At 41.3% G+C, this 27,188-nt stretch overlaps 2 protein-coding genes across 4 annotated transcripts in view; both read right to left on the bottom strand.

Moving 5' to 3' along the window:
• NEK10 (NIMA related kinase 10) overlaps positions 1-19,318 on the bottom strand; it is a 201,407-nt gene extending 182,089 nt beyond the window's left edge. Inside the window, exons 1-6 of one of the 2 annotated variants that reach the window (XM_014603021.3) lie at positions 19,058-19,318; positions 8,100-8,210; positions 7,669-7,729; positions 6,188-6,321; positions 3,150-3,248; positions 422-506 (exon numbers count right to left, since the gene is read on the bottom strand). In XM_014603021.3, coding sequence (XP_014458507.2) covers positions 422-506; positions 3,150-3,248; positions 6,188-6,321; positions 7,669-7,729; positions 8,100-8,173 — 453 coding nt within the window. In that variant the 5' untranslated portion in view covers positions 8,174-8,210; positions 19,058-19,318. The remainder of the gene's footprint in view (positions 1-421; positions 507-3,149; positions 3,249-6,187; positions 6,322-7,668; positions 7,730-8,099; positions 8,211-19,057) is intronic. The other variant, XM_059728843.1, reaches the window with a different exon arrangement.
• A 676-nt stretch (positions 19,319-19,994) lies between these two features.
• The window catches only part of SLC4A7 (solute carrier family 4 member 7), a 158,310-nt gene continuing 151,116 nt past the window's right edge, over positions 19,995-27,188 (bottom strand). For both annotated transcript variants that reach the window (XM_006261748.4, XM_019497966.2), the window contains one exon: positions 19,995-24,459. In XM_006261748.4, the coding sequence (XP_006261810.2) occupies positions 24,378-24,459 (82 nt within the window). In that variant the 3' untranslated portion in view covers positions 19,995-24,377. The remainder of the gene's footprint in view (positions 24,460-27,188) is intronic.

The raw sequence follows: 27,188 nt of genomic DNA, 5'->3' as shown, positions 1-27,188 counted from the left end.
TTATGGAAGGTAATCAGTGAGAACAGAAGGGTCTCCTCCCCGTTCCTACAATTAATGCGAAATAGGGATTTTCATCTCTGTCTACAGGTTGGTAAAAGGAACATCTACAGAGTAAACTGTTGATCTGTTGCATTATAGCAACTAGTCACGAGAGTCTGTGATGATAGATACTATTCAAGAAACATCAGAATTTGAGTATCCTGCAAGTGGTACATGCATATAGCAATTTCTTGTATGAACTACAACAGTTCCGCAATTTCATTATTCTGTTACTTGATTAAGCTTTCACTCCTTGAAACTGTTTGTAGATTAACACGCTGTTATATATTCATATATGTGATATTCCTATATTTGAAAATATAGATAAACTGTCTGTGTGTGTTATGTATTTCAGCAGGAAGAAATATTTTGATGAACTAACCTGATAGCATGGATCTCTTATTAATAACCTCATGCAAATTAACACTCTCAGAAAATGGATGGATGGGGCTCGATTAACCCATTCCCTGCAACAGAAAGATCCCAAATATTGAGTTATAAACCCCAGGCAATACCAAACCCATAAAAATAAGCCTACACACCAGTTTTTCAACTTGAGGGGAAATCACTATATGATTAAGCACTTAAACCAACTAAATTAAGCATGTAAACCAACTAAACTAACCAGTTACTTATAAAAGTAACTGGTTCCCTACAGATACAGTAGTTTCCCTAAACAGCACATCACCAGCAATTGCTTGTTACAGCAAACACAAGATCTACCAAACCCCTGATCCAGAAAAATCTTTAAGCACACACAGTCCTATTGATTTCAATACAGTTAAATCTGTATTTAGAGGCTCTGATGGATGAAAGCCCAAATACACAGCATAGAAGACAAGTTTATGGCAGGCTTCAATGCACAAACCATAACCTCTTTAAAAGAATATGAATATGATAAAACCATCAGATGCTGCATAAATCTAAATGCCTACCTTTTAAATATTTTCAAACCACTGTTACCCATACAGGAAGTTTTAAACTGTTATTAAATATTTGATAGCTTTGAGCAATTCTTTCCATTTTTATTGTAAAATATTGTGATACAGATGAAAGGGTTCAAATCATGCTTTTATTCCATGCTTGTGCCTACAGATCTAGTGCCATACTTTGCAGAGAACACAATCCAAAATGTGCAAAATGCACCCAGACAGTATTATAAACACTCGAGGAATGGGTATGTCCAGGTTCTATAAATTTTCAAGATCAAACAACACTTAAATGGCTTTCCATTGCCTGTGAAAGTTATATATCTTTTGTTCCCAGTTTAAAAAAAACATTAGGCACTTTATCTTTTTTATGATGGGGAGAGTATCTGTATATATCTGGCTATGTTCCCCAGGAATAGATTAAGCCTGAGTGATGTGGCAGTTCTTTTCCCTTGTTATCATTTGCTTTAGGGAACAAAGCCAATGGCTAAAATTATTTTGATAAAAATAAATGTTCTGCAAATAGATGCAAACAAAAAGGTTAGGCTTGTTGTATCCAAGTCCTGTCACCAGTGTTAGCTCTCTTCTAGGTTTCCATACTTGCCTTCCCAGAAAAGTGTTTTTTTTCCATGGAGAATTGATAGCTTGCATATGTTGTAAAGCAGTCTAAGGTAAGACACGGGGGACAGGAAGAGAGGCCTCTTCAGTTTATTTAAGTAGTTATTTTAAAACTCAGTCATTCCAAAGGCACAGAATCTGTATGCTTTCACAAGACAAGACAAGCCATCTTTTATAACTCTCAAAAGGAGTGGGAATTCTCTGAGACTCTCTCTTAGACTACGCCTATACTGCTTTTTCAGTGCACCCAGGATCACTGCACACTCCAACCAGCTGTTCCTAGTCCACCTGCACCAATTCCAGACAAAGGCAGAAGCTCCCCCACTGACACTTGAGAACTTTTGGCAATGTACTTGGGTGGTGGTGAGGGCATCCCTCAAGACACTTTCACTGCTTCATTTTTGGGACTGGCATATGTGAAATGGAGGGGTGCAGAGTGCCTAAGGGTGGCACTCCTAGGACTGGTGTAGAGGCAGAATAGATGTACCCTTACAGGCTTTGGCTCCCTGTAGTGACACCAGTTCTAAATGACAGGTATCAACATAGCTATAGGCATTTATTTAGAAAACAACACTTTATCCCCTAGTGACAGCACTTAAAATTGAATTCACAGGCTTACTAATATAACCTTGTTCAGACATTTTTTCATTTTCTAGAGAGACTATCTTTCAATATATCATCAAAGGGCAGAGAAAAAACAAAAAGTCAAAAATAGTTAGGTATGTTACAGTGTATAAATAGAATTTGGCCAACAAAGCTGGATCATTACAGTTCCTCTACAGAAGGGCAATGAAATACTATACTGTACTTAGAAGAGGACGTGGTATAATTTTCAAAAGACCTGGGTGACTTAGGGCACGCCTTCATCATGTCAGATGGAGCCAGGGAGCACTGATCACTGTGAAATCACTCTGCCCACTCACGCCAAAAAAAAGTAATGTAATGAATTGTTGGCACATGCCAAGAGTGTGCTTAATGATGTTTTTAGTTCCAAGCATGCCCAACACCATTCTAATGATGCTACCTAATATTTCTCGGCATGCAGTATACCCAGAGAAGGCATTTCTTGGCACTATCTTTAGGAGTTTAGGTCAATTCTTGCAAGTTTAGGAGCCAGAAGACCTTGAGAGGTGCAGAGTTGGATTTTCAAAACTGAATAAGTTAGGATATGAACTCTAATTGATTTTCAACTGCTCTGTGGATGGGCAACCAGCAGCAAAATAGGATTTGATTTAAAAATATACACAGTGTTTAGGGCAGCAGGCTTGTAGTATGTCAGTGAACTGAAGAAGCATGGAGAGGAGACAATATTGTTGTTATCCACCTAAACTTAAAACATCGTTCTTTGCTGCCCGTGCAGTGGCTCAATCTCCACAGTCATTGTTTGATTTTTTTTTACACCAAGGTTCATATTGCCCCATGTTGTGAAACCAAAAGTTTCCAAAGCCACAATGACTACTGCTGAAGCATATAAAGCATGTTCTGCATTGCATTTCTTAGCTCCCAATTTTGCACAAGAAGAGACTCATTTTAGCCAGATGCACGTGTACTGTACATTCTTACCTACAGATAAGTCTGTTCTTAACCAAAGCTGTGAAGATTTCTTGAAACAGCCTCTGCTGAGGATGCTTGCTAAAATTTCTCTCATTCTTGTAATTTACACTAAGGGGAAAATTTAGAAAAATGCAGTATTATGAAATGTAAAAAGACAGTTTTAGATTACCTAAAAGACAGATCTTTCTCACACTGAATTTGAGATTGCTATTACACTGATATATGGTGACATGTTTAACCAAACAGACCATGATTTTTATTTCAATTAGAACATAGTAGATAGTGCCTCTCTCGAGAGTAAGAGCTGTCATTTGATAACTGACTTGAAATACTCTCACCACTGCTGATTCTGGATCTTGTTCTGTCCCTTTTTTTACTCATGGAATGGTATTGTTCTCAGATGAATTAGCGGTATAGAAACACAAATATTCATAAACCAAAATATTATCTTTAAAGAAACAGCAGCAAGAGATGCATACATGTGTTTGCAAATGGCACCTTTACTAATCCTATTCTGGTGCCCACCCTTATTGGCCTCTATCACCTCTTCCTGTGTAATAACATAAGCTTGTGGGGGCAGCAATAGCAGCTTGTCTTGAAAGCACCAAAAATACTTGGTTGTTGCTATTTATACATTAACTCAGAGTAAATTGGCATAGAGCCATTTGGAGCCTGTGATGGCAGCTAGGCATTCAAGAAGATTAAGCTTTGAAGGACAGTGATTTATAGAAAGCAAATACATGAGCTAGTCATCTAAAAACATATATAGATGCTCAGTTTCTACTATGAGAATGGTTGTTCATGCTCAGATCTTTATGCTTTTCCTCCCAGCCATTCCAGGAGAAAAATAAACCAACCCCAGTCCAGAAGAAGTAGGCCCCAGGAGACTTTCTCCTGAGAGAATGATTGTTTGTACACTTTCCCTTGGCTTAACTCGTCCTGGGGAGCTGGCCAAAAGGCTCCTGTGCCTTCCTGAGATTGGGATCATCCTGGTCTGGAGAAGATGTGGGTGGCAGCTGCTCACACCCTCGCCACAGACCAGAAGGGGAAAGGATGAGCAGCTACCAGCCACTCCCCGTTGGCTCCTCACACGCTGGGGTCCCCGGTGTGAGAAGTGGACAGGTGATTTTGCCCAACTGCACCCCAAGCTCAGTTCCCAGGCACTGAGAGCCAAGGAGAGGCAACAACTCTGCAAGCCCCCTTGTTATCTTCTCATGCTGGAGTCCCTGGAGTAAGAAGTCAGCTGGGGGCTTACGGGTGCTGCTCCCCGCCTCTCCTCTTCCCTCCTCCCAGACTGGGAGGGGAGGGGAGCAGCAGCCATCACTAAACATTCCCTGCCTCTTCCCAAAGCCAGCAAGTTCCTGGTTTTAGGACAAAGCAGGAGGCCTTGCTGGCTACTGTGGACTTCCCATGGCTGCCTGCAGGATCAAGCTGGGTGATGGGGCAGCAATTCAAACATCAGCAGGACTGGGAAGAGAGCTCAGTAAAAGCCTTGCCAAGCCCCGTTCCCATCCAGGCCAGCTTCTCCTTGCTTCCCATGCTGCCCAATTGGGCGGTGGGGAAGCAATTTTTTAAAAGCTGGAAAGGCTGAGAAGCGGGCTTGGGGAAAGCTTCTCCAAGCCCATTCCCCATCACTGCCAGCTTCCCCTTGCTGCCCCCACTACTCAGATCATGAAGTATGGTGAAGATCTGTATTTGAAAGCTTGTCTAACTCTATTGCAACCATTAGGCTGGTCCAACAAAAGATATAACTCACAAAAATCCTTGCCTCTGAAATTAGAGGCATTTCATATTTTATCTTTCTGAAATAGCCTAGTGATTGTAGGGTCACAAATATTTTAATATGTTATAATATATTTTATGATGTTTCAAAGTTTAATAAAAAATGAAAGCTCATCTTTGGAGCTGCACAAGAATAAACTGGATTTGTCCCGAGTAACGACTAGCTTACCATTTCAGAAGAAGCCAAATGAACATGGACTATACTCCAGATTGCTGGTGGATTATCATACCTTCTGATTATTCAAATGCGTGTACTCTCTTTTTCCCAAAAAACACTTTAGCTAATTACTGTGATATATTCAAGCTTACAAATAGCAAGGCCAGAAAAACAGTCTTGATATACATTCTTTATTTTGTAGTCTAAAAAACACTTAACATCAGTAAATTCTACCCAAGACATTTTATGGTGTCTTTGTGTGCTTATGACACAAATAAGAAAATGCTTAATAGAACAACAGTACAAATCACCTAATAATTTCTGTAGTATTTTGCATACCACACAGTCTCCCCTTCAGTTAAAAAATTATTACGCGTCATTTAATATGTCATAGAATCATAGAAAATTAGGGTTGGAAGAGGCCTCAGGAGGTCATCTAGTCCAACCACCTGCTCAAAGCAGAACCATACCCAAACAGATCATTCTAACCAAGGTTTTTTCGAGCTGGGCCTTAAAAACCTCCAAGGATGGAAATTAGACTACCTCTCCATGTGAAGCAGGCAAGCTAGTGCTGGGACAGCCTGCGGGTGTGGCCAGTGTTGATCATGAAGTCATCTAACCCTGGCAGAAGGCTGGGTTTATGTAGGATATAAGCCCAGGCCTGAGATGAGCTAGCAGTAACACCTTGGAGCCTGCTGAGAGAACACTACCTCAGCAGAATGGCTGCGGCTCCAGAAAGTCAACATGGAGGGTAACACCTAAAGCAGTCTGGAGGTTTGGGGAGGAACAAGGAGGAGGTCAACTAGACCTCAAGCCATTGATCACTACTTGTTGAGCCAGACAATCCAGACAGCTTTCTATCCACCTTACATTGCATTCATCCAATTCATGCTTCCTTAGCTTTGCAAGAATGCAGTGGGAGACCGTATCAAAAGCCTTGCTAAAGTCAAGGTGTATGACTATCAAATTGTTATTTTATTCACACCTTGATGACAGTTTAACAGGAAAGTACAAGTAGTATGTGTGTCTTCAATGAATGTACAACAGGTTTAAGGTATATACCGATATGCAGATATACTGTGGCTGCAGTAGTTTTTATACTTCTTACCTAAAGTTTTCAAGTTCAACAGCTTCAGTTGACTCGTGCCAATGACCTTGGCTTCTCTGTCCATTAATCTTGCTGTTATGTCGCTCAGACTTTGTCATGCTGGTTTGAGCAGTTTCAAAGTTAATTGCTGGGAGCTGCAAAGAGAAGAATGGGTAGATATCAGAGAACAACTACAGACAGTAACCAAACACAGAAGTTATCTTCTTGAATTTTATATCCTTTCAAATTTAAGATCTAATCATTACTTCTAAATGATAATGAAGCAGTGTTAACACTTTTGATTCAAAGCCGTGCAAGAAAACTGGTATATGACGACAAACAACAAATTTGGAAATCAGTGACTTAAACCAGCATACTATGCATTATTAAAACACTGATAGTATACACTGCTTCAAAATGTTTACAGCCAATCCCACTCATATAACTACACAGTAACGTTAACAGAACTATAAAGTTGTAGAAATTACCTGTATACTACAGAACTTGTCATTTTTATGTAATAATGAAGTGTTTCTACCACCCTTTGTTTCTACAAGGATTCAGTATTTCTACACCTACTAATCTGAATTGACAAAACAAGTGCAATGCAAACACATCATTGATTCTCACTGAGGTAGTTAGTATCCCTGTAACATCATAGTTTACATTTCAGAAATCTAAGAGAGAGAGCTGGTTTTTCGTTTCCAAAATTCATCCTCAATGAAACATGTACATTATCTGTGTATATTCTACAGGATCCCTTGGGTCAATTTCCCATATATTTGTACAGCTTCAGCAATAGACTCCCAAGCAAGGAGCGTGTTCCTTGCCCTGATGCATGTTGATCTAAATCTGAGCATTCAAGAAACTCCACTAGCCCTCAGCACTGCCTCCAAACTGGCAGGACTTACAGCCATGCAACAGCAGTGAATTCAGACCAGGAAGTAAAATTGCATGGAACAAAATAGACAAGCCATCCATCACTATAAATATAAATATTCACATAAGTAAAGAATTAAATGCTTTAAATACTATTATATAATGACAAAGATGACAATCAGATGAGTGATGGTGAAGAGACTGTTATTTCCTCATGGAAGGACTGCTTACACACTGCTAATTCACAACAATGCTAAGGGGTGTAGAAGAGGACAAAGCTTTTAGGCTGCTTGACTATAAACAGCTGTGACAGTTACAGGATAAACTTCACTAGATACTGACAGAACAAAGTATATAAAGTTATTTTTCTGTTCAACTACCCACTAAACTAGACCAGCATAAAAAGCCAGTTAACATCATCCCCTTGCATTATCTAATGGGGATTTTTCCCCATAGAAGAAAGTTTTGCCATTTCCAAGAAATACAAGATTCTAGTTAATTCCATTGCCTGTGATCTTCCTGGCACTTCATTACAACAACGTACAAAATTCCAACTGAACAATCATCATTTCACCTGATTATACAACTGCGCAGCATATTGAATAATGACCACAGAAAAATACCTGCTGTTTGCTTGACTGGACATTTAAGAGACACCGAAGTCTTTTAAGATCAGAGTAATCCCTAAAATAAAACATAATTGTGTACCTATTAATAACTCAATGCATAACGTTTTAACAATGTCAATAAGTAGTTTGCTCAACATAAACAAGATCAAATTATGTAAGCAACATTGTTGACAGAATGGAAAAGTTCTCTGGTATTACCTCAGCAGATTTTTTTTTCTTTTTTGTGTACTGAAGTTTGCATAGCTACTGATTTGTTTCTCCAGAATGACTGAAATTATGAAAGGTCTAAATAAAGTTTGTGACCAGAGTAACAGTTGTCATGTTTATACAGCATTTCGTATTAAAGCATTCAACTTGGGCAGCTGCTACAAATTCCAGACAGTCACTGCTGAAATTCAAACAGAATAAAACGTCAGATACTATACCTAGCAATGACCCCCCGGGGTTTTTTATCTGTTGCTTTTTCTGTGCTCTTCACCTTTTTGTCTTGATTGGGCATTGTAAACCATCAATCCCACAGAACTAGCATCTCATCCCTTCAAAAATAAAACAGAAAAGAGAACAAAAAGATTGGGTCATAATAGCAGCACGTAATATACATGCAGACCTACTACAGAAAATGTTGGAAGACAGATACAGTGAAGAACCGATGGGTTTTTAATACTAGGCACTAATACAGGGGACATCCCTTAAAATAAAGACATAAACATGTTACATGCAGCCCAAATTCCCCAACACGCTTTTGGTGGGGGGAAATGTACGAAACTGAGAGAAGTCATGATGCCTGCTACTACCCTGTACTTTTATTGACTTACTTCTTTCTTAGGTAAATTTCTGGCTGGGGATTAGCTATCTGGACTAAGCTGCATGCAGCACTGGGGAGTTGATGCATGCAGTGTGGGTTGTGGACCGCAGGACTGGGTGCTATCTGCAGCACACACCCCAGACCAGCTGGGACAGGCACTGCGTATGGGGCATGCCTTCTGCCACCTGAGTTGACTGTCATATACAGCGCAGATCCTGGGTTGGCTGGAGGGGAAGCTATGTGCGGCATATGCTTCAAGCACTGTGTGTGGAGCTGGTCTGGTGTGTGCTGTGTGGCATGTGGGTCAACTCCAGATCTAGAGGGGGCCAGAGGATGGGGCTCCATAGGCCAGATCCAGCCCATGGGCTGTATTTCGGACACCCCTGGCTAAAATAGACAAAGAATGGGGAAAAGAGGTATTATGTTACAAATATGGGACTGAGAGACAGAGATTAAGTTCACAAAGGAATGTTCTGGCTGAGTTACAACCCAGATCATCTTTGTCTCAGTCCAATGTCTTAAATCACAGGGACATCATCACTCTCATGTTATTTTCTTTTAGCCTTCGTCCTTTTCTGAATGCCCTCAGTCTAGATTCTCTCTTTCATGTTTCCCTGCTGTCATTCTCCATCTGAAGCTTTGGTATCTCCTCTGACCTCTTATCTAGCCTGGTGTTATTCTACTCAATTTTTTGTGTTCACTAAGAGCAGAAAGAAACAAGAAAAGCTGATAGGGAACACGGATGTTTTTAACCTTTAAAGGCTGATTTACCTAGTGTTGATAATCAAAGTAATCTTTACCAGCGTTACAACAAAGCTTTACTATAAAATCCTGTTTGGGGTATATAACTGTAACATAATTTTTTCCTCTCAGAAATCTAGCTGGAATGAAAAAAAAAAGTTTTACATTTATCCTTTTTATCTAGTAATTCATATACTTCCCCACTTATTAATTCCTTCAAGTAAGATCACACAGGATATGAGTTGGTATCAACATGTTAACTGATTTAAACCTGCAAAACCTAAACATTCTAGTTCCCCAACCCAGCAACAGATTTAATTATGTGCTAATATTTGGGCACAGGAGTTATAGATTCATAGATGTTAGGGTCGGAAGGGACCTCAATAGATCAAGTCCGACCCCCTGCATAGGCAGGAAAGAGTGCTGGGTCTAGATGACCCCAGCTAGATGCCTATCTAACCTCCTCTTGAAGACCCCCAGGGTAGGGGAGAGCACCACCTCCCTTGGGAGCCCATTCCAGACCTTGGCCACTCAAACTGTGAAGAAGTTCTTCCTAATGTCCAATCTAAATCTGCTCTCTGCTAGCTTGTGGCCATTATTTCTTGTAAAAATTGCCTGAAAGATTGTTTACATGCTTAAGTACAGTAAGACAGGCCCCAGTTAACAGCTGTGCATCAATTCTCATTCACTGTTGAAAAGAAAGTGATCATGAAGCACTGACACATCAGGGAAGTGCCAGGAAAAAGCAGAGAGATCAGACAAACCTAAAAACCAGAAAAAGTGTTGAGACAAGGACTTTTCTCAGCACTGATGTCAGAGTATCCCAGACTCAATTCCATCTAAAAGAATAGCGTTGGGCATGATATGTTATAACTCCAGTTTAGCTTTTGTATAAATTAAATTAAAACACTAACTTAATGGCAGAGGAACAGATAGCTTTTGGTAGTGGCGACATGCAGGGCACATCCAGAACAAAAAACATGTCTGAATCACAGAAAAACTCAAATGATAAATACAGGAGACACAGGAATTAATTACTGTAGTGGATTAAATTGATGATCTCTCTGATCCGGTATTTTTTCTCCAACAGGAAGGCACTAAAGGCTAGAGCAAAAAGCAGAAAAACCCACACATGGAATGTGTAATGGTGAATTATTTATTCCTGCCTCCCATGAAGATATCAACGTAACAGTTAGAAATGGGCCTACTGTAAACTATGAAATGTGAGGTTTCTCCCTCGCATAGTTTTCTCCCTTCTAAGCTTTGTTAACATTATCTCTTCTAACTCTGAATTTTTCTGTTAGCTGTATTAATGCCCAATCCCTCTTGGACTCATCCTAATTTTTTGCTTCAGCAGTATCTCAGTCTAAATATGCATTGCAAGTTTACTGGCTTTGTAAATAAAAAGGAAGCATTAGATGGCATATCTTGGCTTCAGTAAAGCTTTCTGAGAATGTCCTTTATGATATGCTCATAAACAACCTAAGAAAATATGTTTTGTATGTACTCAGCATAAGATGGGTGCACAACTGGTTAAAAAATCACTTTCAGAAAGCAGCTGTTAATGGTTCACAGTCAAACTGCAAGGGCTTATCAAATAGGACCCTGCAGAGGTCAGTCCTTTGTTCAGTTCTGTTCCACAATTTCATTACTGACTTGGAGAACTGAATTGTATGCTTGTAAAATCTGCATGTGATACAAGCTGGAAGGAACTCAAGCATTTTGGAGGACAGGATCAGAATTCAAAATGATCTTGCCAAATTGGAGAAATGATTCAAAGTCAATACAGTGAAATTCATTAAAGGCAAGTGCAAAGCTTGAAGGAATGTGTTTGTTGTTTAGTAAGAAAAGAGAAGACAGAGAAGGACATGATAGCACATTTTGAGTATGTTTTTATAAAGAGGACAGTAAACAGTTGCTCTTCATATGTACTTGGGGAAGAACAAGAGAAAAAATAGCTTAATATACAACAAAGATTTAAACTGGACATTAGGAAAACAATTCTAAATTAGGATGGTGAAACATTGGAACTACCTATGGATGTTGTAGAATCTTCTTCATTGGCGGTTTGTTCTTAAAAATACATGCTGGGGGCCATGTCTGTATACCTGATCCTACCTCGGTGGTGAGGATTGAACTAGATAATATATTGATGTCCCTTCCAGCACTACATGTCCATGGTTCTGTGAAAAATTATTTCATTTAATAGTTTTGAATACCCCACCCTTCAATTTGTCTTTGTTCTTACCTTGTGAGAAAGGGAGAACAGACACCTGCTCTTCCTTCTATATAGTATTAATTTTGTATATACATTTATCATGCCCCATCCTATTTATCTCCTTTCTCTAGTAAGTAGTTAACTTTTTTCAATCTCACTTCAAAAGAGTTATTCCATTCATTCCTCAAATGACAAAACCTGACCATCATTATGATGAAATACAGACTTTAAATACCTAATTTTATTTGAATATATTGTTCCTAATGTAATTCTCATAATAAACTGACTACCACGGTAGAAATATTAATGGTCCAAAGTTACTGGTCTGTTTCTGTTGGAATAAGAAAGACTAACATCTATTTCTCTGCCAGTGATGTTACTAGAAGATCCCAAAACAATCTCACTCTAACGAAAACAAATATCCATTGTGTTTTTGCATCCTTGTTTAAAAGTTTGCATTGATTATCTAAGGCCTTCATGATGGTTGTCATGAAGCCCACCATATTTTGTGGGTTATCATGCAGGTTTTTTGTGTTGGTTTTTACTGGGATGGTATGTTTCGTCTCATTGAAAAGCCAGTATTATGTTGTATTCATTTATGTCGCTTTTTCATTGACAGTGGAAATCCCTGGATTTAAGGATGATCTCTACCATGGATTTCTTGAAGTGACTTAAGAGTCCAATCTTTGAGCCACATACTCATCCACTGAAGTTGCAGGTCTTTCCCCAGGGGAGAGTATGCCAAAAGCCAGGATTTCTCTCTTCTTTCCTCCACTCTCTCTTCTCTGCTTTGAGGGCAAAATGCTCTCTCATGAACCAAGTGCTGCTTGGTTGAGGTTACAGCACCATTGGAGTTGGTCGACAGCCAACTCCTCCCAGCTGTCAGCGTCCGATTTCTTGAGGTATGCCTTCAATGTGTCCTTGTAGCATTTCCTGTGGCCCCCAAGAGACTGGCTGTTACTAAGCTTGGAGTAGAGAACTTGCTTTGGGAGTCAAGAGTCAGGCATACTCACATAATGTCCAGTCCAGCTAAGTTAGCGCTTAAGGATCACTAACTCAATGTTGGCAACACTGGCTTCAGCAAGAATGATGGCATTTGTACAGCAATGTTCCCATTTGATGTGGACAATTTTCCAGAGGTGTCATTGGTGATCCCTCTCCAGGGTCTTGAAATGACGACAGTAAGTGACCCACATTTCACATCCTTAGAGGAGGATGGAGATGATTACTGCATTGTAAAACAAGATCTTAGTGTTTTTTTGGAGATTGCAATGAATAAAGCCATGCCAAAGCAATTTTCCAAAGGAGATGTTTGTGCACCCAGATCCTGTGTTGGATCGCCTCATCAGTGGTTGCTCTCAGAGAGGTGGCTATTGAGGTAGGGGGAATGCTCAGCTACCTCCAAAGTCTTTCCTTCAGTGGTAATTTGGGGAGGAGGGTCGCATTCATGGTCCGAGCCAGGCTGATAGAACACTTTAGTCTTTTCAATGTTGAGGAAGAGGCCCGAAGTTTGGTACATCTCTGAAAAGATCCAGCAGTCTGGACGTTTCCTTCAGTGTGTGCAAGGATGGCACAATCATTGACAAATTGATGATCAATGATTGTTTTAAGTATTTTGGTCTTCAATTGAAAATGTCCCAGATTGAATATCAAATGGATGGAGGGCTTTTCAATCTCAATTCTGAAAGGAAGGCAATCCTTGATAAGAACCAGGATGATTCTGGACACGGTTTAATTCTGTGATTTGCAAACTTCCTAAAGAGAAATGGATAATTAGCTAGAGAAATTTCAGATACCCCAGGGAGGAAATGAATTTCTAGACCTCCCTCTAGAATTTCTGGAACTCATGAGCAATTAAAATAATGTTGATGGGTCGAAGGGTGGGGAGGTGGCTGGCTTGGAAGTATTTTAGGGGTTCAGGGCCCTTGGCTTTGAGAGATCCAGGTCCCCAGCAGTCAGGGCTGGCAAGATCAGCAGGAAGGTTGGTCTCTAGAAATTTATCAGGACTCTCAGGGGGGCTAGGTTATAGCCAGATGAGAAGGGAAGAAACTTTAATTGTCTTTTTGTTCTGTCTTCAAATGATACGGTCAGTTTTTCCTGTATAACTTTTCTCCTATATAGTAAATTGTTTTATTGTTTAGTCTCTCTACTAATTGCCTATGGTAAAGATTGACCTCAGGAGGCATGATATTCCAAGCTACTCTGTTCTATGGAAAGGGGGACCTAAAATTCTTTTATAACCTAAGCGGAAGATACATGGAGCTGGCAAAGATTCCTCTGCTGCAGCTATGGAGCCTGGGATAAGGGCAGTTAAGCAGAGGCTTCAGGGGATTAAGAGTTATCCCAGGGCAAACCTTGGTATGTACCTTGAGACAAGTAGTAGGATAGTAGGGCTCTGGGGTTATATGATAACAGGTAATACTAGCAATGCATTTCTTCTTTTCAATGTGACTTTATGGTTTTTAAAAAATTTTTTTGTGTGTTTTAAGATTAAGATAAAGAGTAAGAAAGGATTTAATTTGCATCAAACCAGTTGTTGTTTTATTTGCACCATATTCAGCTTGGCAAAACAAATATAGACTAGTTAGTCCCAAGTTTTGTTTTCCATTTACTAGTAATGTGTTACTATTTGCCAAAATGGTACAAGGGCACCTTAAACCCCCTTCTCACTCAAACCATCAGTTTAAAAGAATAATGTAAGTGCTTCTGTTTAATATTAGGCTTTGTAAAACAAAAATCCACACAATCACATTTGACTTTCAAACTCAGCTCACCCTGTATCCCCCTTTTATAACTGAATTAGATGCTTGTAATCATGTTAAACTCTCAGGAAGCTGTATTGTTTATAACAGCATTTCCCAAACCTTGTGGGTTTATGTCCCACATTAGCATAGTCAGCTACCCTAATGCCCCCACTACTTTATCACCACTGTTACTTCCCCAGCAGCAACCAACAGCAGGGTTATCAGGACAACCAAAGGCTGTCATTCACACGCATCCCCCCAAGGAACATTTCTTGCTCCCTCCCGGCAACATCTACACTTTGGGGATGCCGATTTACAAAGAAGGTTGCAATTCAAAAGCTTAATAAATCAGACAGAGAGGAAAGAGTAAAACAATTCTTTGGGGGCCCAAAGCTGATTACTTGAAATATTAGCATACATGCCCAATGCAGTGGTTGCCAACCTGCACTGGCTAATGAGCAATTATAGTGAGTCATTATACTGAACAAATGCACTGTGGGCAACATCATACTCTGCTCTCCCTAGATGTGTCTACACGAGAGGCTAGTGAGCAGTGGTGTGCATTTATTTAGTACTTGTATAGGCAAGTACTAAATAAATACACAGTAACTGGAGTCACTGTGCAATAGCACTGGCAAACGTCTTTTAAGTGATGCTACTGTGCAGTATCCTAATATTAACAGTGCTAATATGCTACTGTGCAGTAATATTCAGCTACTGCACAGTCAGTATCTCGTCTAGATGTGCCCCTTGTCAAGCTTTGTTTTAACTTTTTTAATTCCTATGGTTGCAAGCAGAATGTCTTGTGGGCAACATGTGGTCTGTGAATCACGGGCTATGAACCAGAGGCCTAAAGGAACCCCAAAAATTTAAAGACCTGATTATGAAACCCTTACCATTAATACCTAACCCCATAGGTAATCCGGTGGAAATCAAAAGGACAATTTACAAAATAAGGTACTACTCACAGTCATTAAGGTTATCATAAACTGGTTATACAATTCAACACTGGACTGTATAAAAAGTGTAAGAATAGAATTTAAAAAGTAGAGATATTTCCAATGTAAACTGTCTCCTCTCCCCCACCAACATATTTTCTGAAATGTTTGAAACCTAAACAGTGCAGTACTAAGAATCTGAAATATAAGAATCTGAATCTGAATTATAAAACTGAGTGAAATTGATGCAACTGATTTTCACTGGCCAATTTTACAGGGAAAAAGGAAGGAAGAATGAATGGGGCAAAAAGGGAGACACTATGATGTTTTAAAGTAGGAGTGGGCAAAATACAGCCCATGGGCCAGATCCAGCCTGCCAGATGATTGGATCCAGCCTGTGGCTACCCTCACAGTGCTCCCCATAGGGCCAAGCCCCACCTGCTTCCACCCGCCCAGGCTCCGACTAGCGTGCTGCTTCTGGTGGGGCTGTTTCCAGTATAGCCACAGCCAACAGGGTGCTCCTCTGCTCCCCTCAACTCCAGTGGCAGCCACCAAGCTGAGGCTTCCCCCCACACAGGGGCAGGAGTGGGAGGAGGAGCTGCCACTGGAGGTGAGGGGAGCACAGCAGCACCTAGCTAGCTGCAGCTACACTTGGAATAGCCCCACCAGAATGTGAATGCTGGCTGGGGCCTGGACCATGGGGCTGTTCTGCTCCTTTTGCCTCCAGCTGTAGCTACAGCTGCTGTTCCTGCTCTTGCCACGCAGCTCTGGGAGGGTGGGCAGGTAGCTACAGCCAGGTGGCTCTTCTGCCCAGCACATGGAGCTCTGGCTCTAGCTCCCAGCTGCCTTCTACCTGCTCTGCCCTTCCGGCACAGTGGACACGTGTGGGTGGGCGAAGCAGGTGTAGAGGCCTGGAGCCAGGGTTCCATGTACTGGGCAGGAGCTGCACAGCAGAAACTTTCCACCACCCAGAGCAGCAGTGCAGCAGGGGCAGGAGCAGGAGCAGCCACAGTTGGAGGCAATGGGAACAGAACAGCCCTGCCAGCCTGGGCCCCGGTCAGCGCACAGCTTTCAGTGGGGCTGTTCCTGGTGCGGCTGCAGCTGACCGGGTATTGCTGTGCTCCCCTCACCTCCCAGTGACAATGTGAGCCTGGCCAGCTATAGCTGCACTTTGAACAGCCCCACCACAAGCTGTGTACTGGCTGTGGCCTGGGCCAGGGCCAGAGGGTTTGGCCAGGAGAATGGCACAGGCTACCCTGGGCAGGGCTCGGCTCCACGTGGAGCACTGTGGGGGCAGCCGCCAACCTGACGAGCTCTGCAGCATGTGCCACCCTCCTCCCCCTCACCCCCCAGCTAGTTCCCAGGCAGTCCACTCCCCCATATACACACCCCCCCTCCACACACCTCCATATGACTCCCTGCCACCCCCCTATCTCCCCCCAGCTAGCTCCCAGGCAGCCCCCATGCCCCCACATGTGCACATGCCCCCTCCATACACCCCTCCCTACCCCCGCACAGGGCAGGGCATGCAGGGAGCAGATCACATCTGTCCCGCTCCTGACCACTGCTCCCCACCCACCAAGCTCCATAGGGAGTTTTGGTGAGTTGTTGCAGGTGGGGAGGGTGGAAGGCTGACATGCTGACCGGCCCACAACAGCTCATCAAAACTCCCTATGTGGCCCTCAGACCCAAATAATTGCCCACCCCTGTTTTAAAGGAACTAAGTGATGCACACAATTTTGAAACTGACTCTTGTCACTTCACTTGACAACAGCAAGTTAGGGTCTTCATAAATGATAGATCTATTAAGATAAAGGCAAACTCAGCTCTAACTACAATTCTAGCTTTTCATCCAGTTTATGGATAGGTGAACTCTGGCAATACATTGAGGAGAGTCAGCACACACTAGGAGGCTGTTTGTGTGATCCATATGCTTCTTACAGTAGCATTTGACTTTGTTTAAGACAGAGGTGTCAAAAGATCTGGTCCATGAGCCAGGTCTGGTCTGTGGAGCCCTATCATCTGGTCCCTGGTACTGCCACTGGACTGAGTTGATGCACAGCTGCATGTGGAACATGCTGGACTAGCCCTATGTCCCTGCCCTGTGTGCAGTGCCTGCCCCAGGACCCACACCAGGACCTATGCCACAGACAGCACCTGCTCCAGCTGGTCTGGGACTGCATTGTATGCAGCACCCTGAGCTGCTCCAGGGCAGGTGCCACATGCGGTGCAAGTCCCAGACTGGCCACGTACAGATTCAGAGCAGCTCCAGAACAGTGAAAGGAAGAGACAAGCACACTAGATTCAGTATGTGGGGGTTGAGGTGGAAGCTCCATGGGCCTGACTTGGCCCACAAGGCCAGCCATAAACTGTTCATTTGGCATAATGAATAACATAAAGGTGTGTGTCTGCTAGGAAAGCAGTGTACCTATACCTGTACCATTTTGGACACATGCTACAGATTTCTAGTTACCCAGCAGCTAAAGTCCAGTCAACTATTAACCAAAGGGCCAAGCTGCTGTTAGCTGTGGAAGGCACAGACTGAATGCTAAAAAAAACATTTAAAGCATTTGGGAAAAAAACGGAGATGCTGCCAACATTTTCAATCTCAAGGGAACCCTGGTGACTATAATATGTAATGTGTGTCACCTTAGGAAAACTGAAAAAAACATCTCTAAAGATCAGAGGGGATGGGATTAGGTATGTGCATCCAAAAGCACAGAAGTATAAATTAAGTCGAAACCTTACATTTAAATGTACATAACACAAGGGAAATCTATAAGGAACACCACACCTATTAGTGTCATAGATGCTGCAGAAGTTACTTGTAGGATTCCTAATGCTGTTTACAATATTTTTGTAAATATTGTAACTGTTAAATGTTGGTTTTCTTAGGATTTCTTTTCTTTTTTCCTTTTTTTTCTGGCTTCTACAGGCAACAAGCAAGAGACCCATAGGAAAGAGTTACTAGGCACCTACCACAGTGCAGGAGTTCTCTCCATGCTGCAATATGGGAATCAGCACAAAACAAAAAAACCCCCAAACCCCAGCATTTTAAAATTGTTTGCATTAGTGAAATAAAACTGCTTTCCATGCTGGATATAGGAGACCATGCAAGTACATAGTTTGTATTTAAAAATAATGTAAGAAACAAAGGAAGCAGGGGTGGCTGGAGGGTGGGGGTGGAAATCGGGGAGTGCAGGGAGTCGGGGGTGCACTTGCCGCCCCCCCTTGATTCCTGCTCCGCCCAAAGTTGAAAACCCAGTGCCTGGCAGGGGCAGCAGCAGCATTTCTAGCCAGGCAGTGCTGATAGAGTGACTTGTCTTTGTGGCTCATTGTCATTTCCCCCCATCCCTTCTGGACGCATCATCCCAGGGGCGTTAACAACCCTCTCTCCTTCTTCTTCTTCTTCTTTGAGGTCTTGATGCTCCACCACTCAAGCTCACCTTTGCTCTACAGCAGCGGTTCTCAACGGTTTTTATACCCAGGCCCGTTTGTAACCGCCGATGGCAAGTCCAGACCCAGTGGCCCTCACTCCAGGCCTGCCGCCCCCCCGCCGCTGTGTGCGAGCATGGGGGGCCCCAAGCAGCCCCTCACAGGCTGGCAGCCATCCAGCCTGCGAGGGAAAAACCACCGTTTTCTCTATTTTGAAAGTTTATTCGCGACCCTTTCATAGGTTCTTGCCACCCACTTGTGGGTGGCGACCCGCGGCGCGGGGCGAGAAACGCTGCTCTCCACCCCGCACCCCCAGCCTCTCGCATCGGTTTGTTTCCGATCTCGTTGCAAATGACGTTACGCTTGTTCCCGGCTTCCACCGAAACGCAGCCTCCCAGCCCGGGCCCGGCCGAGCGAGAAAGCGTCTCACACCCGGTCCAGCGCCGCCGCGCCCGGGGCCCGTTCCCCTCCCAACCCCAGCCCGGCGGCAGCCCCCGCTCACTGTCCGCGCCCGTCGGGCTCCGGCGTCTCCGCGTCCGCTTCCGATCCAGGCACTGATCCTCCGCGCCACCACCCCCAGCCCTTTTTTTTTCCTCTTTACAACAGTCAATGCGAACGGCCCAATCGGGGCGCGCCGTCTTGGCGAACCCCGGCCCCCTCGTCCAATCGCTGAGCCCCGTGCTGGAGGGTGCCGGGAGCCCTGGACACCACTAACGCCACCGCGGTTGCCATGGCGGCAGGAAACGCTCCTCAACCGCTGCGGGGACGAGGCTGGAGCCGGCCGCTCTGATTCGCCGGAAAGCTCGAGCCCGGGGAGTGGGCGGGGCCGAGGGCAGCACAGGACGGAGGGGGCGGGGCCGCAGGCGCGCGAGACGGCCGCGCGGCCCCTCCCCCTCCCATCGGGCCGTCCCCCCGCCGGCCGCGAGGCCAGACCTCGTGTTGGAACAGCGGAGACTAGGTGCTTGGGACAGGCAGGCGCTTCCGCCGGCGCCAGCTCCTGCCTCTCTGAACCAGTCAGTGTGTAAGGCGACCCGCCCCCCCCCGCCCTGCCTCCTGGTTGATCCATCTCAGGGCTCCTAAAGGGGCTAACGCTAGAAGTGGGGCCGCAGAGACGTTCCCTACGTTTCTGTAAAGTTCCCCTGCCTATCCGCACACACTTGGATGCACGTGTGTATGATCATGTACAAGAGTGAAAAGCAACTTTCTTCATTAAACCACATGGACATTCTGGCACTTTCCCCCGCAACACACAACCCGGTTGTGATTAGCAAATACATCTCTCTTTGCAAAAAGTTACATATTGCTGCAAGTGTTGCAGGTGCAAGAGATGAGCTCTCAAGTCTGTGGTCTGTGTGTGACAAGTCTACCTGTGCCACAACTATTCCTGCCTGTAAGAAAAGCTACATGGTGACATGGAAGCAAAAATTAAAAAAGTGCAATATAGTTCAGTAGATTTTTATTGCTTTTGTCAACTTTTTGAAACATTACAAAAAAATTTATTCTACTGGTAATTAAAACAAATTACAAAGGCTGGAGGATCTTTTGCATGAGACATGTCAGAGAATAATGTTCCTTTAGATAAACTCAATATTGTTTCTACATTGGAATAATATAGAACTAGTTTTGGATTATATTATAAAATAACAAAACATCACTGTTGTAATTAGAAAAGCAGTCATAAAAAAACTGGACTGTGAGTGTTGTATCTCCAGTGATATTTGATAACGAATATTAAAACGAATTGGTTTTTGTTCAGTTTAAATTTGCTTAACAAAATCGGAAGACATGCTTATGCTTGCACAAGGACAATGCATCAGGAAGGTAAAGGAAAAAGTTACAAAATGACATGTCTTCTCTTATCAATGTGTCATCGTTTAAAAAAAACCCTGATATTTAAACACATTATCCCAAATCAATGCCAATATGTACTAAATTCAATATGGAAGAAAAAGTTAGGTTACTATAAATACCAACTAAAAGCTTTTCCTATAGTTGACAATTTTGCTAAAAAGTTACATAATAAAATTGATTCATCTTTTAAAAAAAAAAAAAATCACTAGGAAATGTTTTTGTATTTAGAGCACTACTTTTACATAGAGTCGAAGCTGTGGGCTTTTAGTCCTAAGTATATTCTCTATAAAATAAATTATTGTTGGTATAAACAGAAAACACTTTCACACACAATTTGTACTGTCCTATAAAAATTGATGCGACCTAGATGACTAAAACATTACTAATCATGAAATAAGAGGAAATTTGAATCAATACACGGTGTTATGGCCTACAAAACCTAAATTTGTGAACTTAAAACAGTATGAACCAATTAAATTATTTTGTACATTTACAGAACTTATATACAATACACACCCTCTAAAATTGTGCAGGCTCTGTTACATTACACATTTGATACAGTTATATTTTACAGCACTTTGAACCTGCCTTTGCAAAGGGCACAAGTTATAAAACTATTGTATATAGATAGATGTATGTGAAGTAAATTAAAATAACGGGAAAGGTTAAATAAGAAAATAAAAATCAGAATAACTGGCTGGGGGGGGAAAAAACCCACTAGCGTATCAAATTCTTCCCTACAGATTTTGTTGCGATAAATTTGGCAATCTGTTTTTGGATTTTTCATTAAATAATCATATGTAACAGCTGCAAATTAAAACGAGGGCAGTGTCATAAACATGGACACGTAAACAGAAATAAACATATGTATAGGAAAAAATATTAAAAGGATGAGTTTTTGTAAAGGAATATACTTAAAAGTAGTGACACTGCTTTGTAAATTAAACCTTTCAGGTGATATTTAAATTGAGTGGTCAAAATTAAGAACTTTATTTTACGTAAACATACATCTTTATAAATAAATTAAAAAAGGACCAAAAGAGGGACTTCCTGAGGTGGCTCTGCAGCCAGATACACAGTAGCACTAACTCCATCCCTGGCAACGAGGCATCTAAAAAAGTGCAGGGCTGTTTATTGTATTCTACTGTTGGAATGAGAAATATATTGACTTAATTTTCTTAGGTTTCACCCCAAAGGTAAATCAGCACACCGTAATTATCAATGCTCGTTAACACCTATTAAGGCAACATTTATACCTACACACAGTAAACTGCATCCTTCACTGTTTTGCTTTAATACTATGCATGATTTTTTTTTAAAGCAGAGAAGAAAACACTTATATAAAACAAAATAAGCAGAAAATTACTTAAATGCAAGTTGCCACTGGGGCTTTATGCACTTAATATCAGGGTCCTATTCTAATGAAGTAGTTAAAAGAAGTGTTATTAACCAAAACATTGAAACATAAGGTCAATGTAAACTGCTTCACAAGTCATGGCATTTCTGGCACCGATTAACATTTACATAATTAAACAGTCAAAGGAATACTGTGATTAAGAGGTTAAAAAACACCCTTAAATAGAAAAATATTCACTTTCTGTATAAGTGGCCAAAACATTAACCCTTTGGCACTAGAAGCCAGTTTTAAAATGCTTAATGTCATGGAACCCTAAACTCTGGCATCAAAGGGTTAAACATGTCAAAATCTATCATCAGTTTGGGTGTCTGGAAATATTATGCAGCTGTCAGTATGGAAGAATCAGATGGTAAAGGAAGACCAGGAAGTAAAAAAGCATTGTGGAAACTGCTATGTAAACTGCCAGAAGTATTCTTTTTTTTCTTCATAAGCAAAGAGGTTACCTAATGATAAACACCTATCTTACAGACTTGTACTTCACTCTTTGCAAGAGTGGAGGAAATTTTTGAAGAGAAAACCCAAAGCAATTCAGATATTTAGTTTCAGCCAGATGTTGTTTAGTCTGGGGTTTTGTTTTCATTTGGTTTTTTTGGAAGGAGCACCTGCTCAAGTAAGGCACAAACTATTCAAATGCCCACGGAAAACATCCACAACTTTCCCAAGTCTGTATTAGTCCGATCTTATTTCTTATTCAGACTTCAGTCATTGTTACTCTGTCAGTTTACATAGCATTCCTCATACTGTTCTGTACTACTATTTACTTTCAAAAACTTATTTTTCCTAAAATACAGCCTAACCTACAGCAGCACCAATTTTACCATAGTATGATTACAGTTCAAGTTTAACTTTAATGCCACTTTCAGTATTTCCACCCATACCTAACAATTGTTTTATTTTTGTTGTAATGTTATCTTCTTTCCAAAACAGCTGGGGGGTCAGCACCCAGTTCCACTTTCAGTGTCCTCTTCAAAAGTGCTTAGCCTTGGCCTAACTTTGCTCCCTTTGAAGTTAATGAGCTTTACCATAAAGTGAAAGGTAAAAACTCATTACACTTCCCCAGAAATAGAATTAGCTCACGTAACACCAACTTACTTTAAATGTCATTTATATTTGAAACTATTGTTATTGACCCAAAATATGCTGTTAGCAGCTCAGACTTCAGGTAGCTCATTTTGGGAAATGAAAAGTAAGGCAACAGATATCAACAAAGAAAATAAATAGCAGGCAAATAGTCAAGATCTTGAACGTTAGTAAAATCATACTATTCACTCAGATACCAGCATGCATCAAAGCTTGAAAGTACCAATACAATAACTAATGCCTTCTCATTAAATGAATATTTACTTATTTAAATTTGTTTTACAGCATTTAAGATTCATACCAATTAAAATAAATAAAACCTTTTTTTTTTAAATTAAAGTTAGTATGCTATCAAATATGCCCTTTACAATGGAAAGGATCAGAACTGTAAACACAAAACCCAAAGTCATTTGTAATCCATAGAATAATACTGATTATCAACCCATTTCAGAATTATAACCGCTTGTTCCTAATTTTGTCAAGTACACTGTAATTAAAAAGTTAAGCAAGAAAAAGACATTCTGATGGGAACGTGAAATGCTTTCAAGATTCTCTAAAGTATTCTCTCTCTGAGCATGTGGGTCCTTCCACTAGGGTCAATGGAAAGTATATGCATGCAAAGGGAGAAGAAAACAAATTTCAAAAGAGTTTTAGACTATGCTATAAAACAGTAGATATACATTGTCATCAACCAAACCAAATGTGTTTAGAAGTCCACTTTACATGGTTTAAACATGGATTTTCCAGAAATGGCAAATACTGGTGTGGGATTAAACCTACAGCACCTTGATTGCTATTGATTAATAAGGGAATATTAAGAACAGATTTTAAAACGTGGAGGTGAAAGGGAATGAGAAACAGAATGAAAAGATGTAATTTCTTTTTTAAAGGACAATCACCTACTGATTTATAGTTAAAAGGCCACTGCCATGAATATGAATGACAGAATTCAGGAAAAACAAATAAACATCAACATGTACCAGAGAAAAGTCAATACGTGGCAGTTGATGTAACGGCACATTAACATTTGTTCTACAAACCAGATAAACTTGTGTTTTACCCCTGCAAAAACCCAAGTCACTGCCTACACTAAAAACAAAATTAGTACAAGTTATAAATACAGAGGTATTACAAAATTCTAAAGAAATGTGGACCAGAAATTATCAGCATAAACTGACCTGACTTTATGCATTGATTACCGAAAAGAATATGTATTCATTTCAATCAATATTCCTATTTAAAAATGAAAATAAAATTTCCAATAAAATAAATATTTTAAGTGTAAATCACCACTCATCTTTCTCGTATGAAAAATCTCATTATACAAAGATAATTTCTACAGTGCTAACAGCTGTAGAATCAAATGTATGATATTTCCTAAAGAAACATGGAAATCACATTTCAATTATATGATATTCTACACTGATATATACATATACAAATACACAGGTACATAATTCCCCTTGGTTTGATTCTACAGTGATGTTTCGGCATCCACATACTTCATTCCTGATGAACCTTCCATGTTTATTTGCACACTTTCTGGTTTCTCAGGGCTGTTGAAAACAAAGATGAAGGTTAACGGCCTGAAAAGTCAACAAATAATTAAGCCAAAATTTTTAAGGTTTACATGCCAAAATTTGATGCATTTATAATATGGATGCATTTATAATATGGATGCATAAAATCTCTCACATACCCAGGACAAGCCTGAAAAAATAAAATAAAGTTACAGCTTGCTGGTTTCCAAGTCAAATCTTATATGCCTCTGATGCATTCCAATTCTGTAATTATAACATTTTTATTAACCTTCCAGTGACATGCCTTTTAAGAAAAGACAGGATGTGGCCAGTTAAATATCCATATTATAAAAACAGACACAAACTAACGTAATCTAAATCAGTGAAGGCCAACCTTTTTGTCAGGTGCCACAAATTAGCCCATACCCTCCTTGAGAGGCAAGCTGATCCCTTTCCCTTAACTGATCTGATACTCTACTTTCTGCTCCCTGCCCTATCTACCAGCATGCTTGCCTGTTCCCTCCCCAATCTGCCAAGTACCACACACAGAGGCTGCCTGTGCCACTTATGGCATACGAGACACAGCTTGGTCCCCCCCAGTCTAATTTAATTTTCGTTAACTTGGGGGATATTTCATTTTAATATCTGTTCCAGGGTTTCTGAAGTTGGAAGTTATTCTTCGTACTAATTATGCTTCATGTCATTTGTATATAAGCATTACTTCCCCAAGAGCAACAGCCAACACAATGGAAAAAAACAACTTTAGTTTTACTGTTTTGAACTTCAATGAAGCACAGTGAGCTATTTCCTTACTAAAATTTGAATGGGTAAAAGCAAGGATTCGAAAGCTCCACTGAAGTTTCAGGAAAGCCAAACAAAACCCACAAACACATACAACAAGCCTAAAAGAGGGGGGAGGAAATCTGAGTCAAGTTCTCCATTTAGCCATACTAATTTAAGATAAAGATACTTAAAATTATACTGTGGTCTGTTTGGGGTTTTTTTTTAAGGGGGGGAAAGGAGGAGGAGAAGGACAGCATATAAAACAAACAAACAACCAAACAGCTGTAGCCACCTACCCACCATGGGTACGTCAAAAAGAGCCCAGCCATGCAGTATGTGGCACCACAAACATGTCTGCAGCGCTACGTACCACACAGTCTGGTGTTCTCCACACTAAAGGGTGCGCTGCCTGTGTGCGTGCTGCTCCAGCTTTTTTTCCCTCATGGATTTTTTTGACCCCTGCAGATGTGTTCCATAGGATATCCAGGGATCAAAAAAAACCTGTGGGGGAAAAAAACCGAGGAGTGCACACTCATGTAGCATGCACTGCTGAAAAGTGAAGCCAAGCCACCTGCATTGCAGCTGCCAATCAGACTCCACACAGCAGTATTGCTACAGCCCTATGAGGTCCCCATGTAAAGATGCTGGGGCCAGCACTGTGCTGGCCCCAGAGTCCACTACCACCCCCAGGGTAACTTGCCATGTGCCAAAGTACACATGGCATGGGTGTTCCCCAGGGATAAGTAGCTGCGGAGCAATGTGCGCCGTTGCTACTTGTGCACGGGAACCAGATTGTCCATGCTCATCTAGATGCACCCATAAATTCAACAAGTTCTAGCATCATTCAGAGAGAAGGCAAGTATTAATATAGCCTCCCTTAGGATAGAGGTGAACAGGAAAGACAGTGTATTTAATCTGTTTATGTGAGCTCAATGTCAGACAGAACTGCTGATGCCAAGTGGAGACAAAGGGACTCTTACAGCAACCTTTTCCTTGTTTAGAGGTGTTTTTTCTGGTGGTAAGGCTTTGCTTTTGTTACCACACCTATACAAAGAGTCAAGTTACTCAGTTCAGGGATGGGAGAGAGGCAGTAGAGCCAAACTAAACTAGGTGGTTTCACTAGACCACTGAGCCCACAGGATTACAGAAGTAGTTATGGAACCCATGAATATGAAACCAGTGCCATATAAATGGAGAAGTGTTTTTGCTATGGCACCAAGAGTTCATCTATCCGGTATAGGGGGAAACCTAACCTGAAGCAATAAGAAGGAAAAAAAAAAAAATCTCACAAGGAATCATTGAGGCTCAACACTTATGAAACTGCTCCAAATTCTCTCTGTTTCCCATACTTGGAATGTGTTGAATCTCTGGTGTCTTTGGCCAGACTGCTCTGTTAGGTGCCTCGGAGCAGCTTACCAATCACACCAGTCTAGATTCCAGAAGGTATTCTTCTGAGACTTTCTAGGATCAGTAGAAGCCAATTGTAATGTCTAGATCCAGATGGACTTGATGATAGAATCCTGGTTCAGGTAGTGTAATTTCATATTGTATGTCTTCTTGAAATCAAATGTTCTAAGAGGTGCTGCATTCAAAGGATTCTGATCCTTAGCCCATTTCCATAATTTCTTATAAAAAAAGGTAATTCTAGGATGCATGGGATTTTGCATCATTACACAGCAATGGGGAAATCCTGGGATATTTTTCTCCCCAAGAGACAGCCTGCCACATACACACATTCAGAGGAGCTAACAGGAGCTGGGTTCTGGCCAATGTCTTCACTGATAGCTTCAGAAAAGGCCTTGAAGCTTTTACCCAAGTGGTCTTTGAAAGCCATTATACAGTAAACAAATTTTAAGTTTTTTCAGATTAGGACTATATTTCAATATTGTAACCGAAAGGATCCCTTATAGGCACTCAGACTGGTTGTTGTGTAGCTTCTTGTTAAAGGTCACCAAAAAGGTGGATGTCAGATGTAAAGTGTC

The sequence above is a fragment of the Alligator mississippiensis genome, chromosome 5 (genome assembly GCF_030867095.1).
Source record: "Alligator mississippiensis isolate rAllMis1 chromosome 5, rAllMis1, whole genome shotgun sequence".
NCBI classification, from domain to species: domain Eukaryota; kingdom Metazoa; phylum Chordata; order Crocodylia; family Alligatoridae; genus Alligator; species Alligator mississippiensis.
This window is presented reverse-complemented; position numbering and strand designations above follow the sequence as displayed.